The sequence below is a fragment of the Vitis riparia genome, chromosome 19 (genome assembly GCF_004353265.1).
Source record: "Vitis riparia cultivar Riparia Gloire de Montpellier isolate 1030 chromosome 19, EGFV_Vit.rip_1.0, whole genome shotgun sequence".
NCBI lineage: Eukaryota > Viridiplantae > Streptophyta > Magnoliopsida > Vitales > Vitaceae > Vitis > Vitis riparia.
Window position 1 is genome coordinate 3,035,439 of NC_048449.1, and position 23,196 is coordinate 3,058,634.

Here is a 23,196-nt window from a genome sequence, read left to right on the forward strand (position 1 = left end):
TTTTCAAATATTTTTTTAAAATAACTTATACATGTAATGCTTTATTTTTAATCATTTTTTATATTTATACAATTATTTTTTAAAAAAAAAAACCTCAAAGAACAAGTAAAAACAATTAAATTATGTCATCTGCAAGGCAACTTGTTTTTAAAACAATTTTCAAAAACGTGTTTTGTAAATGATTGATCGTCATACATGTTTTCATATTTTTCAGTTCTTAAAAATAATTAAAACTTAGTTTTGAAAACAATTTTAAAACATAGTCCAATCCTATATATGTATATCCTAAAATTGGGAGTATATGTCGTATAATTTATGAGTAATATCATAAAATAATTATCTGAAGTGACTTTTGGATAAAAAAAGAAAGAGAAAAAAATGATTTTAGTATTTTAATTAAAGTGATTTTCAAATTTTTTGAAAATGGCATTAAAATTTTTTGTTAAACATTGGATTTGTACAAGAAGAACACTTTCAATAAAACCATTTTAATCACTCTCTCAATATAAACAAAAAATTGGAGATGGGTACTTTTAATCTAATTGAAAAAGAATGTTAAAAATATTTATATGCGATTTCAAATAATATTTGAACCAAAACTCTATAGTGCCCTCATGGACACACAGATTCATGAATTATTATTATTTGTCCTTTATGTCACATGTTTTATGTCCAAAGATTTATCAATATTGCGTGGGACCAAATGAATGATGTTCATACATTTGGGTCTTCTATGTCTTTTTGAAATACCCCATCCAAAAATAATTTCAATTTGGAAGCACATAATATGATATATGTGGGAGCAAATGATAGAGATTTGCTTCATTTTATCAAATAATTGAATTGAGGATAAGATATACATTAATGTAATCTCATCCTATTGAAGTGAAGGAGATTTTAGTATAATAATTTTGTGATTATTAATTTAGGAATATTAGATTTTTATCATGGACATTGGCTTAGCAAGGATTTTATTACCTATGGCAAGACGTAACAAAAAAGGCAAAAAGATAAACTCTTTGGTCCCTTAAAATTAAAAGAACAAACAATTGTCACAATCATACTCTTTTATTGATGGACTTGGGAGATGATAGAAATGGAAGTTAATAGATAACTCATCATAGACGATTATGATAACTAACAAACGATGGTAGAAATAGGGATGGTATATGCAACACCCAAACTATATATCAATCATATTTTCATACGACGAATGAAGCACAGTATCGAACCATCGCCGCATTTACATTGGCACAGGGTCTATAAGCATCCATGCAATAAGATCTTTCATCAACTTCCCCACATGTGTGTACTCATCTTGATTCTTGTATAAGAGATCTATCACACGGGCAAAATTAACAACACGTGTGAGAAGAGGCATGGGCACTTGTGTAGGTTTGAGACACTCCTCATTCATATCCTTCCATGCATTCATTATTTCGTTATTGAACTCCTCACACGCCTCTTGCTCAGTAACACCATATTGCTTCATGTAGCATTGAACTCCTGAGACAACATATCCTCTTTTTTGCTCAAACTGTCCAACAAAAAAAAGGAGAAAATCAGACAATTTCTATTGTATTAAGTTTCCTATATAGATTACTTAAGACTATATTTAGTCACATTTAATTAAAATTAATAAGAAACTTCTATATTTTAAAATTATTTAATCTTTATATAAAAGAATTAAATAAGTGAAATAGGGTACCTCATGGTTAACTATGTCATTCATGAGCCTGCAAATGATTGTTGAAGCTCTAACCATCTTAGGGTCACTGAAAACCCAATCGAAGGCCTTCTTGGTTAATATATCTCCCATGCCAACAAAAGATATGGTTGTGAGCAGAAAGTAGCCACAACTTACTAGTGCGTTGGTCATGTACTCCTCAATTGTTGGTATATATTCCTGCTTCAACCATTTGGCTTCAACAAAGTAGGCTTGGACTTGCTTTTTCATCTGAGTTACATAATCATGCAAAAAATACATTAATTTTGGCCATACCAAACACAATTCATGGAACAATAGATTTATGTTTGGTAGCTAGGAAATTTTGAGGAAAAATATAAGAGAGAATGTAAAAAGGAAAAGTAAAAGGAAAGAAATGATGAAAAAAATAAAAAATATATTTAAAGCCGTAAATTATTTTTATATGTTTTGTTAAATTCGTTTAACTTATTTTAACTCTTTAATATAAAAATTAAATAATTTGAAAATACATAATTCTCTAACTAATTTTAATTATATTTGATTTTTTTATTTTATTTTCTGCAACCAAATATGAGAATAATTTTTCTTATCATTTTTTTTTCCTTATGCTTACGAGAACCAAATATAACCTAAGGGATCTAGAAGAAGAAGGGACATTGATGCCAAACTGCTTGTTTTGCATAGTGAACACGGTATGGTTTTTCTTGTTTGGTCATCTCTTCCTCTATTTCTTCAAAGACATCTAAGAGAGCCTGATAACACAACTTCATATAATCTGGGAGTTGATCTATGCTGCTGGCATCCCATCTGCAAGTGAAGCAACAGATATCTTTGGAACTTTCTACCAGAAACTAGAAATTAAGGTAAAGATGGTGATGTTCATGTATATATCAAACCTCTCAATCGCTTCGGCAAAGAGTTTGAGTTCTTCAAATGTACCATGTGCATCATATATATCATGTGCATCATATATATCATCTGTAATCGATGTCATGGCCATTACTTTCAGTAAGATCCTTCTAGCAAGGAAATATTGGGGCTCAAAGTACACTCCCAATACCCAAAAGTATCCCTCCACTATTCTGTCCCTTGCAAAGGGTAGCTTTGTAGCAAAATCTAAACCTTTCCACCACCTGATCAAAGATATATCAATAGATGATCAGAGTCATGAGAGTTGCTCAACAGCTAGCTTTCTGCAAACAATTGGGGTTAAAAAACTTACTTAGTGATCTCACTCAGCTCTTTCCTGTGGAGTGACTGCAACAGGTTGAAATCTAACTTTGCAAGCTTAAGTAAAGATTTATTATGTGAATCATATTCTTGGTAGATGGAAATGTAATGCCTTGCCTCTACCCTTATTAAGCTCTTGCGAATCGGCCGCTCTAGAGCACGAATCACTTGTTTTTTGAGAGGATTATCTGAATCAGATGCCATGGACTGAAGGTGGGCAGTGGTGAAAGCCAGGGCTTCATCCAGTATGTCTTCTCCATGCACCATTAAGTGTGTAGCTTCATATAGAGCTAGCATGCCTGGTAAGTCACCCACCAATGATTCCTTGAAGTTGCCTTCCTCGTCCTTGAACTTCTTAAATACATCTATTTCATCATCAAGGGTTAATATATAACCATTAAATCAAAGATAAGTTTAATCATCTAGTCTTGTTTTAAAGTCGTAAGAGCCTCTTAGATCAGATCGGTTATTCAAGATGACATATACATATTTATGAGCTCTTTTTAATCATGTAGATGTATTTTAAAGTAAAAAGGGTCCCTTGGACCAAAGCGGATAATATCTATATTGAAAAACCACCGAAAGTTCAATAGGGAATACCTGAAGGGATGATGATTTTCAACCCAAGATTTAAAGATCTAATCCTTAAATGAGAGATTAGAAATGATGTGACACTTTAGGCTTTCTCTCTAAGATCATTTCCAAGGAATGAAAGGTCCCTCAATAATCTCTTTCCAGTCTCTTGAAATTCAAATCTCTTTTACAAAATAGTTATAAGGAGGTATTTATGGGTGCATACCACAAAAATTTTCAGTGTCTTAAGTTTCCAAAATAGATCACTTTGATTGAAATTCATTCAAAATTTGTTTCTAATTTTGGTAGGACTGTCATGATCTCTTAAGTGGACTTATGCCACTTGAGCGGAATTAGTTGCTTAAGCAGCCCCTGTTTCTTTTGAAAAATCATTTTAAAACATTTTAAGTCTAAAAATGATACCGAACATTTTTATACTTCAAAGGAGTCTAATATGTCATATGTCAAACCTCTTTAGACTTACCCATGACATCCTGGTTGGACGAACAACAACCCTTAATCTTCAATGGAGAGTAAGTCACTATAAAAAAAGACTTCTATAATCAAATATTAAAAGGAACAAATCTGTCAACATATAAATAAGACTAAATGTCCTAACATACATGTTTGTAAGTAGGTGATTATAATTAGTATCAAAGTCCATCCAGACTCTGGTGTGAAAGTTCATTTAGCCTCGCAATCCCATGAAACATAACAAGAATGATTGTGATATTCTATGCCGAATAGGAGAAAAACTTTTTGATACCATATATATATAGACCCTTCTTAATCATGTAAACTTGTTTTTAAGTCGTGAGAGCCCTTTGAACTAGAATCAATAGTATTTACATGGTTAATAGTAGATCATTACACATACTCGCAGCAAATATGGGACAAAAGCTTTTACCGGATGGAATGTGGTAGCCTTCTTGTCTTAGTAACCGGAATCGAAGAGCAGCACTGGCAAGGTCATCGTTATCATCATCGACCAAATTATATGTTTCATACATTACTTTTAATGCTTCTTCTATCTCCCTTTCAAAGTGGTAAGCCAAGCCCAAGCGTTGGATGGAATCTATGAAGTTCAACAGTTGTGAAGACTTCCCAGCAGTAGCTTTTAGCTCCTTTCTCACTTCTTCTTTCAGTCCTTCAAGTTCTTTTTCTTTGCAGGCATGTGTTACCTGGACCAGAAAAATTATATAAACAACATAAACATCTAATACTACAAAAAATAATTTTTTTATTTATTTAGAACTCCAAGTATTTACCGTATCATCAGGAGTGTAGGTGAGGAAACAGTCACCCCAGAAGTTAGGAAGAAAGTTTGCAGTGTTGCAAGCCAGCTTAGGATCAGCCTTCAGGGTGATTGATAGTGGGAAAGAAGACATCCTTTGGCCAGAGAAGAAACCTAGGAAAGTGTCGTTGCTGCTTATGCCCTTGTGGGTGGTATGTGGAAGTAGAACTCATATATTTATACGGAAGCCCTGGTTTCTCTAGGCTGTTTGGATTCATAGAATATATATATATATATATATATATATATATATATATATATATATATATATATATATATATATATATATATGGAAATAGCTACATTAAAGATGACAAGGTGGAAGCTCATGCTACAAATGTTATTATATCAAAAAATGATTGTACAAAAGATCACAAATGAGCTTAATCCTTTTTAAAATAATAATAATAATATTGAAGTATAGAAATTTCAAAATAATAATATATTTTTTTGTTAAATATATATCACCTGTTATTTGGGTGGAGCAAAAAGCAGCAAATTCGAGGATTCCTAAAAAATCAAACACAGTCACACTCAATTAATTAATTAATTAATTTTCTTTTACTTTAAATTTTTTGGGGTTAAGATGAGGCAAAATAAAATATGTGGACCCAATTAATGGATGATCAATATTTTAAATTAATAAAAATTGAACTAGAATATGCATTTTTAGAATTGATTTTTGTTTGGGGGCGTAGTGTGATGATCGATGTTGATCTTTTGAGTTTTGTAACAATTAAATGTAAAGAGAAAGCACGTAAACTATATTATCAAATTTATATTAAAAGTTTTTTATTATGTTTGATAGTGATTATAAGTATAAAAAGTGTTTTTGAAAAAAAATTATATATTTGATAAAATTTTAAAAATATTTAAAAAAATTTTAAAAATAACTTTTAGAGTTGAAGAAAGTAGGCTTTTGATAGAAAATATTTTTAAAAGAATCACTTAAAGTGTTTTTAAAAAAATCACTGTAAGTGATTTTCCTTTTTTTTTTTTATTTATGTTAAAACACTTTTTAAAAAATATTTAATTTATCAAATACTTAATTTTTTTAAAAAAATATTTTTTAAGTTAAAAATACTTTTAAAATTATCAAATTTTATATAATTTATGATACGGAGTGTAATACATAAAAATTTATATAAAATATTAATTATTTTTAGATGTTTTCTTATATTTTATAAATTTTTCAGAGATAACAACCTGAATAATTATGTTCATTCATGTCAACTTTTCAACATGTTTTCCATCTCTGTCTGCCTACGTATCGACCTATTTCTTTATCATCCTCATCAGACCTCACGTCAGATGTCGTATGCTATATCTTCATTTTCATTGTGTGGTTTGTAGTAGTATTCTTCTATTTTTTTCTTTCGATTTTTGAGGAAGACATAAATTGGAATATTGTTCCGAGGTAACAAAATCTTATATAAATTGGATTGTTCTGAGGGAAGAAATCTTATCAAATTGACTCTTTAATTTTGTTTGTGGTATAAAAATAATTATCATCAACATTTTAAAAGTCGTATTTCAGAACATTTTGGAAAATGTTATTAGTTCCGAATTATTTTTAACTTATTTTTCAGAAAAATATTAATTAGTTTACAATAGTCTATAAAATACAATTGGAAACATAAAGTTTTTTTTGAAAAACAAACTGTAATCAAAACAAATAAATAACATAAATAAAACCCAATTTCATGTTAATTCTTAAGCATTTTATATTTGTTGTATTGCGCTCAAATATAGTTAATACATTATTTTTTGGAAAAAAAAACATATTTTCACATACTCATATAAAAATAATTATAAAATAATAAAAATTTTAAAATAATTCAAATTTTATATAATTTATGATATGGAGTGTAATACATAAAAATTTATATAAAATATTAATTATTTTTAGATGCTTTCTTATATTTTATAAATTTTTCGGAGATAACAACTTGAATAATTATGTCCATTCATGTCAGCTTTTCAGCATGTTTTTCATCTCTATCTGCCTACGTACCGACCTATTTCTTTATCATCCTCATCAGACCTCACGTCAAATGTCGTATGCTATACCTTCATTTTCATTGTGTGGTTTGTAGTAGTATTCTTCTATTTTTTTCTTTCGATTTTTGAGGAAGACATAAATTGGAATATTGTTCCGAGGTAATAAAATCTTATATAAATTGGATTGTTCTGAGGGAAGAAATCTTATGCAGATTGCCTAGCATGGTTGGTGCCACATCCTAATTTCCATACCAGGCCTACTATTTAGATTTTAGTTGGCTTGTTGGCTCTCTCCCTAATTAGTTGGCAAAAGTTTCCCTTTCCGCAAAAGTATTTGTCGGATTTTTCATCTTGGTTGTCGAAAATATATATAATAAAATTTAAATCAATGTATAATAATATAAATAATAAAGATGTAAAAGAATAATATCAAAAACAGATGATGGGACCAAGATATAAAGTAGTAGGACCGAATTTGATACAAAATAATGAGACTTGAAGATGATTGATCAAGTTTTTATATATCAACCAAACCCTACTAAGATTTAGCTTTGTTTCTTTTGTGATTTGATGATTGTGTGGTGGGGTGTGGAATATCAAAGATAATATTCGCTTCAATTATGTGAATGAAAATTATGGCTTGTGTTACTCATGTGCCTATTATAATTGTAGTACATGTGGGTCACATCCCTTTCTCGATTGTTTGAAGAAAATGGACATCTTGTCCTGGAAATATGCCTGAGCTTGTTTCTCATCCATCCAGTGGTCATTTTGGACTGCAAATGAAAGCTCTGGCTGTTAATCTTGTACTACTCCATATACCCTTCTTGCATTCTTCTTTTAATTTGGGTGGGTTACTTGAATCAAAATCTTGTGTTACCCGCGCATTTTCAGGATAGCTCTGGATCTTTTTGGACGTTGCTTATTGGCTGGATATGACAATAGCTCAGAACCACAAAAAAAAAAAAAGTAAATTTTTTTTTCTTCCTGTTGTCATCGATGATAAACCACGTATATTGATCCATTGTCGGTCTTTGGCTTCAACAAAGTAGGCTTCGTCTCCCTTTTCCTCCATTTCTGCAGTACACCATTTCATATAATGGTCTAGGAGTTGATCTTAGCACCGATAGTGGATGTCATGACAAGTCATTATTATTATTATTAATCTTGGATTCAATAAGGTCAAAATAAAAGAATTGGGATTAAGGAAATTAAAAAATAATTGCCAGATAATACTCTTTCACGTTGAAGCTTGGGAAGCAATAAAAATGGAAAATTGGTAATCGACTCTTCATATAAGTTGGTATAACAAAGTATATATGTGAAAGGGTTTGCATATGTATGATATATCCAAAATACTATGCCTTGATGCTAGATTGTAATTAACATTTTAGGACACTATTGATTTAGATGACAAACTATGGTGGAAGGTGACATATCATACTTCTTGAACGTACACTATTAATCCTCTTTACATTGGCGCAGGATCTATGAGCATCCCCGCAACCAGATCTTTCATCAATGGTCCAACCAGCGTGTACTCATCTTCGTCCATCACTCGGCTCAAATTCAGAACGCGGGTGAGGAGTGGAACTGGCACTGCTGTAGGTTGCTGGAACTCCTCATTCATATCCTTCCATGCATTCTCTACTTGCTTCTTGAACTCATCATACGCCTCTTCCTTTGAAACCCCAAATTGCTTCACATAGCATTCCACGGCCGAGGCAACATGCCCCTCAAACTACACAAAAAGAAACCCAAAACAATTTATGTATATGTACATGAAGAGTACAACACAATAGCAGCGTCCATTATCTAATATATAGATACGTACCTCATGGGAAACTATGTCATCCCTGAGCCTGAAAATGACGTTTGAAGCTCTAATAATCTTAGGGTCACTGAAAACCCAATCATCTTAGGGTCATAGAATAATTTTAAATTATTCTATAATATTTTGTAGAACAAAAATTTATTTAAGAATATGAAATGTTCTTAACATATATTTTTTTATTTTTTAAATATATTTTTAAAATAAATTTTATGTTCAATATTTTATTTTTTATATTTATTTAATTATTATATAAAACAACTATAAAAAAAAAGTAAAAACAATATAAAAGATATTTTTTTAAGGAAACTTGTGTTTTGATGGGGTGATTTGGTAAATATATATTTTTCAGAATCCAATTTTATAAAATCTGGAAACTAGCTTTTAATGTGAAAATTATATTTTTTTGTGCACTCTGAGCCGACTCAATTTTTTTATGCCGAGATTGCCCCTTTTTATTTCTTTTTTTCCTTCCGCGCCTCTCCCTCCCTCTCCAGTGAAACCGGCCGGCCGGCATCATCATCGGCTGCGCAATCTCCCCCTCTCTCCTTTTCCCTTCCCTCTTTCTCTCTCTTCCTTCTCTTTCGACATCACTAAGAGAGAAGAAGGCGGTGGCAATGGTAGAGAACCAGGGCCGGAGGGAAGAAGGCGCGGCTGGTTGCCATTGACGGCGGCGGCGGCGGAAGCAAAAAAAAATCCCCATTTGATCCCCAAGAAAATCCAACCCCCATTCGATTTCCGGGAAAATTCATTCTCGTTTGATTTCCGAGAAAATCCATGCAAAACCCCCATGGAAAACCAAAAAAATTGCTTTTTTTTTTTGCTCCCTGTGTTTTCTGAATCTGTTCTAGGGGTCTTTTTGCTTTTGTGCCATTAGATTTAAATTTCACGAACCCTAAATCCATGATTTCGGGGAAAATTCATCTTCGTTTGATTTTAAGAAAATCCATACTAAACCCCCAAGAAAAACCAAAAAAATTGTTTTTTTTTTTTGCTCCCTATGTTTTCTGGATCTGTTCTAGGGGTCCCTTTGCTTTTGTGCCATTGGATTTAAATTTCACGAACCCTAAATCCACGATTTGGATTTTTTTTTTTACTCCCTGTGTTTTCTGGATCTATTCTAGGGTCTCTTTGCTTTTGTGCCTTTGGATTTAAATTTCACGAACCCTAAATGCACGATTTTTGAGCCAGGTTGAAAAACACAACCTTCGCCTGCCGGTCGGTGATGACGCCGGCCGGCCAGTTTCACTGGAGAGGGAGGGAGAGGCGCGGAAGGAAAAAAAGAAAAAAAAAGGGGCAATCTCAGCACAAAAAAATTGAGCCGCTTTGCACAAAAAAAATATAATTTTCACATTAAAAGCTAGTTTCCAGATTTTATAAAATTGGGTTCTAAAAAATATATATTTATCAAATCACCCCATCAAAACACAAGTTCCCTTTTTTTAAAACATCTTATTTTCTATTTTTTGTTTTATATTTTTATTTTTAATTTTAAATAACATATAAATACTTTTAAAAATAGTTGTCAATTGACTTGACAACCGGTCCTTATCTAGATCGGAGACAAATTGACGTGGCATCCACACAAGATAACTCAATAATTTAGAAAGATTTCATTTCTCGTGTGCTCTTGCTTCTTCCTTGGGAATTGAGATTTGCAACTATTGCTTATCCTCCTCGGTGGGTCTCCATAAATGACTCATCTCCCCATAACAAAAAGGGCAAAAAAACTTTTAGAAAGATTCCATTTATAGATGTTACCAAAAATTACTTTGCTACCATAATTTTTAGGCATGAATATAATCTTCTTCTGGGAATATACCTGACCTTGAGTTTCTCATCCATCCAGTGGTCATTTGCTTGGTCTGCCCTTTCCTCTATTTCTGCATAACACCATGAATAATTTTGAACACTACGCTTAAGGAAATTTGATTTGTGGAAAGAAAAAATAATTACCAGAAAACTCTTTCGTATTGCGGCTTGGGAGACAACTCCATGTAAGTCGATATAACGAACAAAGTATGTGAAGGGTTTATACATACATACATACATATATATATATATATATATATATATATATATATATATATATATATATCCAAAATACCATGCCTCGATGCTAGATTACATTTAACATTTGACAACACTAGAGATTATGATGACAAACTGTGGTGGAAGGTGATATATCGATCATACATGTTATACAAACATTATTAATCCTTTTCACATGGTACATACATATATATAGAACCATCTCCTGGCCATTTACATTGGCACAGGATCTATGAGCATCCCTGCAACCAGATCTTTCATCAATGGTCCAACCAGCGTGTACTCATCTTCGTCCTTGTACAAGACGTCCATCATCCGGCTAAAACTCAGAACACGGGTGAGGAGTGGAACTGGCACTGCTGTAGGTTGCAGGAACTCCTCATTAATATCCTTCCATGCATTCTCTACTTGCTTCTTGAACTCATCATAAGCCTCTTCCTTTGAAACCCCATATTGCTTCGTGTAGCATTCTACGGCTGAGGCAACATGCCCTCTTTTTTGCTCAAACTGCACAAGAAAGAAAATCAAAAGAATTTCAGTATACACAAAACAGTAGCAGCATCCATTATCCAATATGGATATATACCTCATGGGAAACTATGTCATCCATGAGCCTGCAAATGACGTTTGAAGCTCTAATCATCTTAGGGTCACTGAAAACCCAATCGAAGGCCTCCTTGGTTACTATATCTCCCATACCGACGAAAGATGTGGTTGTGAGCATAGAGCAGGCAGAGCTTACTAGCGCGTTGCTCATGTACTCCTCCATTGTTGGTATATATTCTAGCTTCAACCATTTGGCTTCAAGAAGGTAGGCTTGGACTTGCCTTTTTAACTGAGTTACATAATCATGCAGAATATATATTAATTTTGACCATACCAAACACAACTCATGGAACATTGAAGGATCAAGAAGAAGGATAATATTGGTGCCAAACCGCTGCTTGTGCGTAGTGGACACGGTACAGTTTTCCTTGCTTGGTCATCTCTTCCTCCATTTCTTCATAGACATCTAAGAGAGCCTGATAACACACCTTCATATAATCTGGCAGTTGATCTATGCTGCTGGCATCCCATCTGAAAGTGAAGCAACAGATCATATCCTTGGAACCTTTTGAAATTACACCAGAAATTTAGAAATTAAGTTAACAATGTTGATGTGCATGCATCAAGTAATTACCTCTCAATTGCTTCTGTAAAGAGTTCGAGTTCTTCAAATGTCCCATACGCATCATATATATCATCTACAATGGATAGCACCCCGAATACTTTCATTAAGATCCTTCTAGCAAGGTAATATTGGGGTTCAAAGTACACACCCAAGATCCAAAAGTAGCCCTCCACTATCCTGTCCCTCGCAAAAGGTAGCTTTGTCGCAAAGTCTAAACCTTTCCACCACCTAAAAGATAGATACATCAACAAGTGATGACCAGACTGTAGAAAAATATTGTTAAATGGCTAGCTTTCTTCAAACAATTGGTTAAAAAACTTACTTAGTGATCTCACTTAGCTCTTTCCTGTGGAGTGACTGCAACATGTTGTAATCCAACTTTGCAAGCTTGAGTAAAGATTCATTATGTGAATCATCTTCTTGGTAGATGGTAATGTAATGCCTTGCCTCCACCCTTGGTAAGCCCTTGCGAATCGGGCGCTTTAGAGCACGAATCACTTGTTTTGTGAGAGGATTATCTGAATCAGTTGCCATGGACTGAAGATGAGGAGTGGTGAAACCCAGGGCTTCATCTAGTATGTCTTCTCCATGCACCATTAAATGTGCAGCTTCATATAAAGCTAGCATGCCTGGTAAGTCACCCACCAATGATTCCTTGAAGTTGCCTCCCTCATCCATGAACTTCTTAAATACATCTGTTCATTCATCAACCAATTAAGTTAAACGTTAAATCAACGGCAAGTAATTCAAGATGACAAATATATGTTTTGGCAAATATGGGGCGGAGGCTTTTAATTACCTGATGGAATGTGGTAACTTTCCTGTCTCAGTAGTCGGAACAGAAGGGAAACAGTAGTGAGGTGATCATCATCATCAACCAGAGTGTAAGTTTGATACATGGCCTTCAATGCTTCTTCGATCTCCCTTTCAAAGTGGTAAGCCAATCCCAAGCGTTGGATGGAATCTATCAACTTCGGCAGCTGTGAAGTGTTCCCAGCAGTAGCTTCCAGGCTCTTCCGCACTTCTTTCAGTTCTTGAATTTGTTGTTCTTTACAAGCATGGGTTCCCTGCACCCAGCAAATCACATCAACAGCATAAACATATACAAAAAAAAAAACTTTTAACCCAAAGCACATTCCACTGGATACTCACACAGAAATCATCATCAGGATTGTAGTGGAGGAAACGATCACCCCAGACGTTAGGATGATATGTGGCTTTGTGGCGAGCCACCTCAGGATCAATCCTCTGGCTTAGTATAGGAGTGACTGATAGTGGAACTGACATATTTTTTTTTTTTTTTGGGAGAAGAGAACCTCAAGGAAGTGTTGTAGTTGTTTTGGTGGGATACATGGTGTATTTATAGTACAACGTCCTTTGTTTCTAGTTGTTTCTAGGGTTATTTTTATTAAAAGGGCATCTTAAAACCTAATTTTTTAGATATAATCTTTCACTTTTTTTTTTTTACATTATTTGAACAAAAATGTCCTCATCATTTTTTTTGTAAAAATAATATTTTCTTTTAAAATCTATACGTAAATACTTAAAATAGAAAATTATATTTATATAAAAAATAAGTTACTTTTCCAAAAAAAAACATGGGAAAAGTTAGATTTTTAATTTGAGGATTATTTCATCCCTTTTAACAAAATATTTCTTGTTTTTATGATTGTTTAGATTGAATTTACAAAAATATCCCAAGTGCATGCACAAGAAAGGTATCATTATTTATACCCTAATATCATTTGTTTATATTTTTATACTTTAATCTCATCATTTATTTCATTATTTGACAATTTAAATCTCATCATGCATATTAACAATCCAATGAATATCACTACCATAACTTAGCATTTTACTTTTTAATATTCACTTCTTTCACTTAATGCTATTCAAGATTGTGAACGGAGCATAAATGTTTCAAAGATTCCATTTTCTTCCTTCTATATTCAATCTTTCCATGATGCCCATAAATTTGAATATGAAATTTTTCTTATTATTAAAGTGGTGCCTTATTCTTCAACAGCAAGTTAATTTCATCCTATATGTTTGTTTCTATGTATATACCCTAAAATTGGAATTTCATGTTGTATAGGTATTACGAGAAGAGATCATAAAATAATTATCCATAAGAAAAAAGAATGTATTTTAGAGTGCTATTGATTTAAAAATATCTCTTTTAAAAAATTTATAGCACCAATATTCTAATTTTTAAGAATATAAAGAAATAGAAATTATTTTTAGAGAATAAATAAATATTTAAAAATAAAAAAGCATAAAGACTTTTTTATAAAAAAAGAAAAAAAAATCAATTGATGAAGTGGTGAGGTAAATTTCATCCCATGTCTCTACATCTATAGGTATTAGTAAAAGGAAAAGCAAAAACCAACTATCCCATACCACTTTTGTGAGCCTCTGACAACCCACTTTTTCTAATCCCCTTTTTCTTATCTTTTTCTTCTACCCATACCTCACGGCCATCTCTCTCCAAATACACCATACCCTTCTCTTCCTTCACTCCCTCTCTCTCATCCCTGTCACCCACTGCTCTGTTTTCCTGATTATACCCATTCCTTCCCACTTTCTCCCATCCGTCTCACAGCAGCTCCTTTTTCCTCTCCATCTTCCCTCCCCCCTCATGGTCGAGGTCCCCTTTTGCTACCATCACTAGCGGCTACCCAGATCTACCCATGCCCACCTGCACGTGTCATAACAGACCAGTATCTCCACCACGCGCCACCATTGGACACCACTTCTTGACACGCCCATCACAGAGTCACCCCATGTACCGGAAACGAAGCTTTGGCCTCTCTTGAGATTCCCATAGTTTGAGTTTACATGCTTCACAATTGAGCTTTGTGTTCAACCATGACATATTCAGTGTGAGATTGCTAAATTGCGTAAGCAGTTGGACTAAGAAGGAAGAGAATACAAGTCCATACAAGCATTTTGCCAAATAACCCACATGAATTGATTGGAATTGGTACAAATCCTTTTCACATGAGTGAATCTTGTGCGCATCAAATTGTTGTACGCCCCCAAATCTTATTACTGTGGCTTGGATCATCATCTGTCGAAAATCAAGATATTTCATCTCACCTGGTTCTAAACCAGTACATGGTTTTAAACTAAGAAAAGTAAAAACCAATGTACTTCATATGGATCTTTTTAGAATTTTTATCATACATTGTAGTTACTTCTTTAGAAAATAAGCATTTCTATGTTGAGGCTTTCTTGCAAGCAATAGCAGTCAAATTATGATATTTTTTTCCCCCTTTGTTTTGCCTCATTTGAACCACATTGCAAAGTCAAAGGAGCTGGGAGTCAAAGAATGGCAACGGTTTAGACTAATAAAGCCAAACAGAGAAAGAACCAGAGAGAGTCCAATTTTTTTGTGAACCTTGAGTCCTCCATGAAAAATAAAGCCAAACAGAGCCCACAAATCTGAACATACCAGAGTCTCTACCCTTTCTATAGGACCTCTACAGACCTTGCTAAAGGAATATACATCCACTATGCCCTCAATGCTGCATTAATCCACAAGATGCCATTAATCCAATCACAAACTACACTAATCCAATGGCAAAATGGGCTGGAAAAATCTACACCACTCACCCATTTCCCATGCCGAAAAGCTAGTGGCTATGTTTGGTCCCAGAAAATTTAAAGGAAAATGCAAGGGAAAGAAAATATAAAGGAAAAACAGAGGAAAAGAAAAAGTAAAGAAAAATAAAAAAATAGATTAAAAGTTGATAAATTATTTTTTTTGTTATTTCAAACTCATTTTATTTATTTTAACTCATCAATATAAAGGTTAAATAATTTAAAAATACATAAGTTTTTAATTAGTTTTAATCATATTTGATTTTCTTTGATATTTTTCATAGGACAACCAAACATAAAAAAATCATTTTCTTTTGCATTTTTTTTCTTTCCTTAGTATTTTCCGGGAACCAAACATAACCAAAAAGATAATTGAATAACATGCTGAAAAGATAGATGAATAAAAAGAAGCTTACATAACAAAGGAATAAAAAGAAGCCCTTATAGCAAATGAATAAAAGAAGTCTTCATAAGTCTAAAAATATAATAGATCAATTTCTAATAGTCAACTATCATCCATGAGTTTTGAGTATAGCCCCAAAATAAAACTAAAACTAAAAATAAAAATAATCTCCATCTCAAATTAGGTATAAAAAAAAGTATGTCAAAATTTAACTGACAACCAAAGCTTATGATCTTAGCAATCTCTCAAAAGAAAACATTAAATTGAGTCACATATTTACATTTTAATTCTTTATTTTTTTTCCTTTTTCTTCTTTAAAAAACTTAAATGACATGTGTTTTTAATAATAACTTTTAAGTAAATATATTACCCCAAGAGACATAATGTTTAATCATTCAATCTATTTAAGTGGCTTCTTATCAAATCAAATAGTCATTTATTTATTTCTTAAGATGAAATTAGCTTCAAATCAAATGATATTAATTGTTTATGACTATCGGTCGGTACAATTTGAAGAAAATAAAAAATAATAATAAATAAAATATGTTATACTGAAAAGGTGTTCTGGCATATTGCAAAATTCTGATTATTTTAATCTATACGAAGGAGTGAGTAAAAAAGTTAGAAGTACTTTCTAATACTCAAAATGAATTTTTGATCAAACTTGGGCTTTTGACAAACCACCTCTTTTTACTTATTTATTTATTTTGTTATACAAAATACTATCAAAAATATATTTTTGTTTTATGTTTTATATTTTGTTTTCTTCCAAAAAAAAAAGTACTAGAGAAGAAAAAAAAAAGTTAAAGAAAAATTATTTTCTCATATTTTGTTTATCTTGGAAAATATAAGAAAATTAAATACAATAAAATAAAAAAATAAAAAAAAAAGGTGTTCGGGAATGGAATTTATTTCTCATTTTTATTTTTTATTTTTTATTCCAACATCCCAAACATGTTCAATATAATACAACATTTGTCAAACGACAAATCAACTATGCTTAAGGAAACTAAAGAAATAAATCATCAAGATAGTGTAAAATTTAGTGTCCATTAAGATAGACCTTTTTTTGCTTTTAAAAATTAGAAAATAATTGTAAATTTTATATAAAATACAAAGATTTGAAACTCAGGAAGTACTGTCTTATTACAATTCATAGTAACACAACTCAAGTATCATTTCAGAAAAACTGAGCCACCAAAATTCAAGTGGGGCTATGCAATATTTTTTTCCTCCGTAAAGAACAATTCTATAAATAACAAAATACAAACGTCATTGGTCACACAATTAACAGATAGAAATTTATTATATCTTAAAAAACAATGAATTATCAAGCAATAAGGCTTGTTTGAAAATGTTTTCAAAAAAAATTAGAATAGTTTTATCTATAAAACCATAGTCATCAACTCGATTTTAAACTTAAATTTAAAATTATAATTGGTAACTATGCTTTTAATTATTTTTAGGAAAAAAAAAACATCAAAATAGTAGTCATCAACAGTTTTGTAACTTGGATTACAGGTGGACTGGTTTGAGAATTATCGGGAGTTAATTTATGGAATTTTTTTAAATAAATTATTTTTAGTGAAAACTCAATTAATTTGAGGTATTAAGCCTCATAAAGGTTGCAGTCTCCCACAAGCAGGCTGGGTATGAAAAAGAGGTCAAGACTCATGAAAAATGATAATATCTCTTACCTATTATCACACAATCTTTGTCATTCATTATCTTTCTTCCTTTGATCATTCATTAACTAATTTCTAACCATCAATTCATTTCTTATATATGATGTTCATCATGTTCGGATGACATGTAACTATTTATGATATAGTAATCTTTCACTTTTATGAGTCATATTAAAATTAAAGTTAAAAGTAATTAAAAAATCAATTGATATAATGAATAATAAATTAAAGTTAAAAGTAATTAAAACATCAATTGATATAATGAATAATTGAAATGTTGGCGGAAATTAAAAATAAAAAAATTTGAATTTCAAATTTATTCATAGTGAAAATGGAGGGAGAACAATGAATGATATTGAAGTTAAAGTTACTAACTCAATTATACTAATCATTTTTTTATCATCTACCACCATCCTCAGCATGCAACCTTCTGCATGCCTCTGTATCAATCGGGGATACACGACAAAAGGAATTGTCTTATTTACAAACTTCACCTTCAATAAGTGTAGATTTATTTCAATAGTGCCTTTTCTTTCTATCCTAAATCATGTGTCTTTCTCCTAAGAGCAGTTAATAAAAAAGTCAAATTGCACCATATCTGTAAGAGGTAAATGTCTTTTTTTCTCCTGAAGTTGTTAGAATTATTCGTAATAAGATATTAGCTACAATTAGAAAGGTCTTATCAATAAAATTTTCATTTATCCGCGATCTAGCACTCTCAAACATCACTATAGCCCATTATTGGACCTTACTCCGAGTCTCTAACTTAGTCGAAAGCAGACATGAATTAACAAGCCTCTTATATAATACAAGATCAAGGGAAACAAAAAGTATCAACTTCTCTCCTCAGTTATCATAATTATGGAACCATATCAACATGCTCTCTCTATATTTCTCTTGATTGGTAGCTTGATTTGAAATTGAAATTAGGTTAGTCTACGTCTCCATGGACCACCTCCCTATTTATCTTGTTTAGATACACTTGCTTTATAAACAAAGGATAAGAACAAATTTGGTTCATATATTTACCTTTAACAAAATAATGTTTGCTCAAACTATTTAAAAATTATAAAATTAAAAATATATATTTTCTCTAATATTAGAAAAATGAAAATTTGATAGTAGTAAAAGATAAGGATCTATTTGTAAACTATGTAAAAAATAGTTTTCTAATTTAAAAAATATTTTTGAAAAATTTTGTATTCAAAACAATATTTTGAAAATTTATTCTACAAGAATAAAGTAACCATTTGAAATTTACTATTTGACATATTTACATAATGTTTAATAATCCAATTGTAGATGGAAAAAACATCACGTCAAACTTATTGAATTAAGAGGTTATATATTTTTCCGGCCCATTATTAAAACAACAAAATCATTTACTTCATTAGCAAATTACACCTATCCAAAATATTTTAGGTAGGTTTTTTCCATAGTGATTATGTTTTCTTGCAGCCATTACCATGTGGGAGAAAAGAATTTAGCACCTTTAGTTCACAACATGATAAAACTTAAATCAAATCATGTTTATGGTCAAGGGTATGTTAAAGGTAGAACTTAAAGCAAACAAAATTAAATGAAAAATGTTGATATGATAGTTAGAATGTAATTTTGCCTCGAAAATAACTATCACAAATCATTGAACTTCCATTAGGACACACACTTGATGACTCTACAATTGAAGACTCTAGTAAGTATACATAGAATTTTTTATTTTCTAAGTGTCCCCATGGAAGATGCTGAAGTGTCCCTATTTTTTATTTTCTAAGTTTTTTTAAAAGATTTTAGATTCTTTTTTTTTTTCCTAAAAAAGTGTTTTGCTAATATGGCATGATAAAAATTAGAGCTTTGATATTAAAACAAAATGTAAATATATTTTGGGAGAGCCTAGCAAATTGAGGATTATGTTTATATATATTGGATTTAATTGACAATTTTATTTCATTTCTTGGTAATTATGATGTGACATACTTCTTGGGGAAGTATGTATGCATTTTAATTTGAGGTTACTAAAGTTTACGGAATAGCTACAATATAGTTTTCAAGCATGTGAGAAATAAGTTTTAATACCCTCCTAACATTAATTATTATCATAAAAGAATCAAAATTTTGCTTAAAAAAAATCAAATATATCAATGAATGGAAAATAGAATTTATTTCTCATTCTCATTTTCTATTCTAACATTTTAAACATAACCTACGATGATGAAGGCAAAGAAATAAGTTCATATTAGCCATTAAAGATATAAATTCAAATACATCAATGAATGAGAAACAAAATTTATTTCTAATTCTCTTTTTCTGTTCTAATATTCTAAACATAACCTACAATAAAGGCAAAGAAATAAGTCGATATTAGTCATTAGAGATATTTAAGGTATTCATGAGTTGTTTGTACCAACCAATCATCGAGTAGAAAGAGATAATAGAACATCAATGTCAACTATGAATAGATAAGAGGCATTTTGTGATCACAACACTTTCATTCATAATTTGTTTTCATTCATAATTTGTTTCATATATTCAATGCATTTCAATTGATCATCATTTTGGGATGACAACGCAACTATTTACATGAGAGGCTTATTCACCCTTAAAAAAAAACTATAGTTAATACAGTATATTCTAATTAAAGGAAACTACATTTGTTTACTACCTGAAATGTTGGAGGGAACTAAATCAATTCTATAAATGAAGTTACTTGAGTAAACAAGTAAAAATGGGATGTTATCACCTTTTTAAATCAATCCTATAAATGAAGTTACTTGAGTAAACAAGTAAAAATCTGATGTTATCATGAAAATTGGGTAGGTGCAAATCCAAATGTTATTGCGAATAAAAGGATTAAAATTATTCAAATAAAAGATACTACTACTTAGGAGTGTAACTTAGGCAGGATCGCTTGACCAACCTAACTTGGATGAGCTTAGATAAACATTTTCAATATTTGGGTTTTACTTAGATTAAGTTTTCTCAATTCGAACTCAATTCTTGTTTGATTTGATGCAATACTTTGACAACTCAAGTCTAACCGAATTCAATTTAATTTTTATAATATTTATAATGTTTAATATCTTGTATAATAATATCGATTTTTTTTTTAGATTTTAAAGAAAAAACATCAAATTATAATTATATCATTTTTTTTAATAAAAATATATAAGTTTGTTTTTTATTTTTATTGTTATCTTGAAATTTTGGCATAAATATATAAAGAAAAAAAAAGTTTGTAAAAACTACTAAAATGAATTGACTAACTTGAATCTAATCCATCAACTCGAGTTTAATCTGATCAACTCAAATTTAACTTGATCGACTTAAATTCAACCCGAGTTAGAAAAATGATGTTAGATTTTACTTGGGCTAAATACCTTTAAGTTAAAAGGTTAAGTTGAATTAAACTTAGGTTGACTTTTTAAAAAAAAAAATGGGTTAAGTTCGGTTCAGGTTACTCATCAACCAAACCAATCCACCCAAGTTACAACCCTACTAATAACCCTAACCAATAGGTATAATGGAATAGCTTGTCCTAGTTTTAAATCTAACACCCTTATTTGATATGTTAATTAAAAATATTGGTTTGAATTTTAGTTTATTATTGTTTCCCAAATTCCCTACACTCTTGAAATAAATGAAACTTTAAATTTATTATAGTATATCATGTCTAAATAAATTTTTAACATTATATTTTTATGGTATTTTAACTTAATTTTATAAAAGAACAATAAAAAATTAATGTTAATATTTTATTTTATTGAGCAAGAACAATTAGAGGTGTTAACTTTGTGAGGTTAGTCAATCCAATCTTCACACAAACTTTAGACCATTAATTTTCATAATCAAATTGGGCATGTGATTAGCTTTGATTAAGAGTGTGTTTAGTAATGATTTTGAGAAGTGTTTATAATTTTTATAATACTTGAAAAATAAAAAATTTCAAATATTAAAAAGACTAAAAATATTTTTCAGAATCACTATTAAATGCACTATAAATCATACTAAATGAGTGAAGGGTAAAATTATTTTGTTTATGATGAGAATCTATGCAATATAAACCTATTATCATAAACAATAATATTATTTATTTAACATGTTTTTAATGTTTTAAGGAAAAAAATATTATTATACTTTCCTAGATTATTCATTTAACATATTTTAAATGTAAGAAAAAAATATTATTATTACACTTTGTTAGAAAGATAGAGTCTTGTCAACTCTAAGTCTAAGAGACTTCACGATTTTAAAACACAATTATAAGATTAAAATAATCTCATACATATTACATATATAATATCAGGAACTTTTTGTCATATCCGATGTAGGATATCATAGTAACTTCAATCCAAATTTTATTTTGTCAATTAGAATTAATTTGAAAAACATTTCAAATGTTTTCATAAAGAATTAGTTAACATTTATATATAATTATAAATCATTTTTCATAGTATTTTTGTTAAAGAAAAAATTTAAGTTATTGATTCGGTTCTTACCAAACTTCCCATCCCCGCCATTAAAAGTGCATAAAAAGTTTTGAACCATTGAACAAAACTATAAATAATGAGACCAAGGCACAAAGTAATGGAAATTAAATTTATGTGTAAACGTCTTTAACGATGAAATTCTTTTTATAGACACCTCTTAAACACTATAATTGAACCTTTTTATTAAATATCTTAAATTAAGTATTTATGTAGGTTTTAAAACTACTTTTAAAATCTTTGGCAAATTCTTGATTTTAATTGAAAAAAAAATGCTTATAGACATAGAATATGTTTTTCACTTTTCCATAATTACTATCAAACCGGATCGTAGTTCAATTCAACCTAACCTTGCAAGTTACAACCATAAAAGAAAATAAAAAGTATATGGAAAAATGCTAAATATAGAAGAAAAAAAATGAAGAAAAATATTTTTTATGTTTTTGATGAAAAATACAAAGAAAATTAAATATGTTTAAAATTAGTTATAAATTTATGTATTTTTAAATTATTCAAGCTTTATATAGAAAAATGGAAAAATAAATTAAATGAATTTGAACAAACATGTAAAAATTATTAATTATTAATTTGTTTTTATTTCCCTTCACTTTTTTTTCTTTAATTTTTTCTCATATTTTTCCCTTAAAATTTTCAAGCTAGCCTAAAGTTAAACTAATTAATACTTTGTAAAATTGTTTATGATAGAGAACAACCGAACAAAAACATTATGAACTAAAAACACTTTTATCATAATCATTCTTAAACGAGCATTAGAGGTATAAGCAATGTTAAGGTTATTAGAGTCAAATGCACGTATCATGGGTTACAACAAGCACCCAAACTTTTACGTATCATTAGTATTTTTTACATTCAAGTGTGTTTGATACATGGGAATATGAATGAAAATATGATGATAATGGATTATCGAGATGAATCATGATATCATGTAAAAGAGAAAAATCAAAATCCTAATAAAAGTGAGATTTAATTTCCATAATAATGAAATTTTTATTCTTATTTCATTTTAAAAAATCAAATTGATTATTAAATGGAAATAAAATTTATTTTTCATTTTCATTCTCTATTCCAAGAAACATTCTAACATTACAAACATTTTCAATACCATACAACAATCCTCAAATGATAAACCATATTTCAAAAAAC

The 23,196-nt window shown here is 30.4% G+C and overlaps 2 protein-coding genes across 2 annotated transcripts; both read right to left on the bottom strand.

Moving 5' to 3' along the window:
* Positions 1-1,056: 1,056 nt before the first annotated feature.
* LOC117909516 ((-)-germacrene D synthase-like) lies at positions 1,057-4,934 on the bottom strand. Its single transcript, XM_034823559.1, has 7 exons — positions 4,780-4,934; positions 4,419-4,692; positions 2,931-3,303; positions 2,605-2,841; positions 2,377-2,515; positions 1,709-1,957; positions 1,057-1,537 (listed from the first exon to the last, which is right to left on the bottom strand). Exons 1-7 carry the CDS (start codon positions 4,897-4,899, stop codon positions 1,244-1,246), a joined length of 1,686 nt encoding a protein of 561 aa, XP_034679450.1. The 5' UTR covers positions 4,900-4,934; the 3' UTR covers positions 1,057-1,243.
* Positions 4,935-10,832: 5,898 nt separating this feature from the next.
* LOC117909603 ((-)-germacrene D synthase-like) lies at positions 10,833-13,147 on the bottom strand. The gene is made up of 7 exons (XM_034823671.1): positions 13,013-13,147; positions 12,660-12,927; positions 12,183-12,555; positions 11,870-12,088; positions 11,628-11,766; positions 11,276-11,524; positions 10,833-11,196 (listed from the first exon to the last, which is right to left on the bottom strand). The coding sequence occupies exons 1-7, from the start codon at positions 13,145-13,147 to the stop codon at positions 10,903-10,905; spliced, it is 1,677 nt and encodes a 558-aa protein (XP_034679562.1). The 3' UTR covers positions 10,833-10,902.
* Between the last annotated feature and the right edge of the window lie 10,049 nt (positions 13,148-23,196).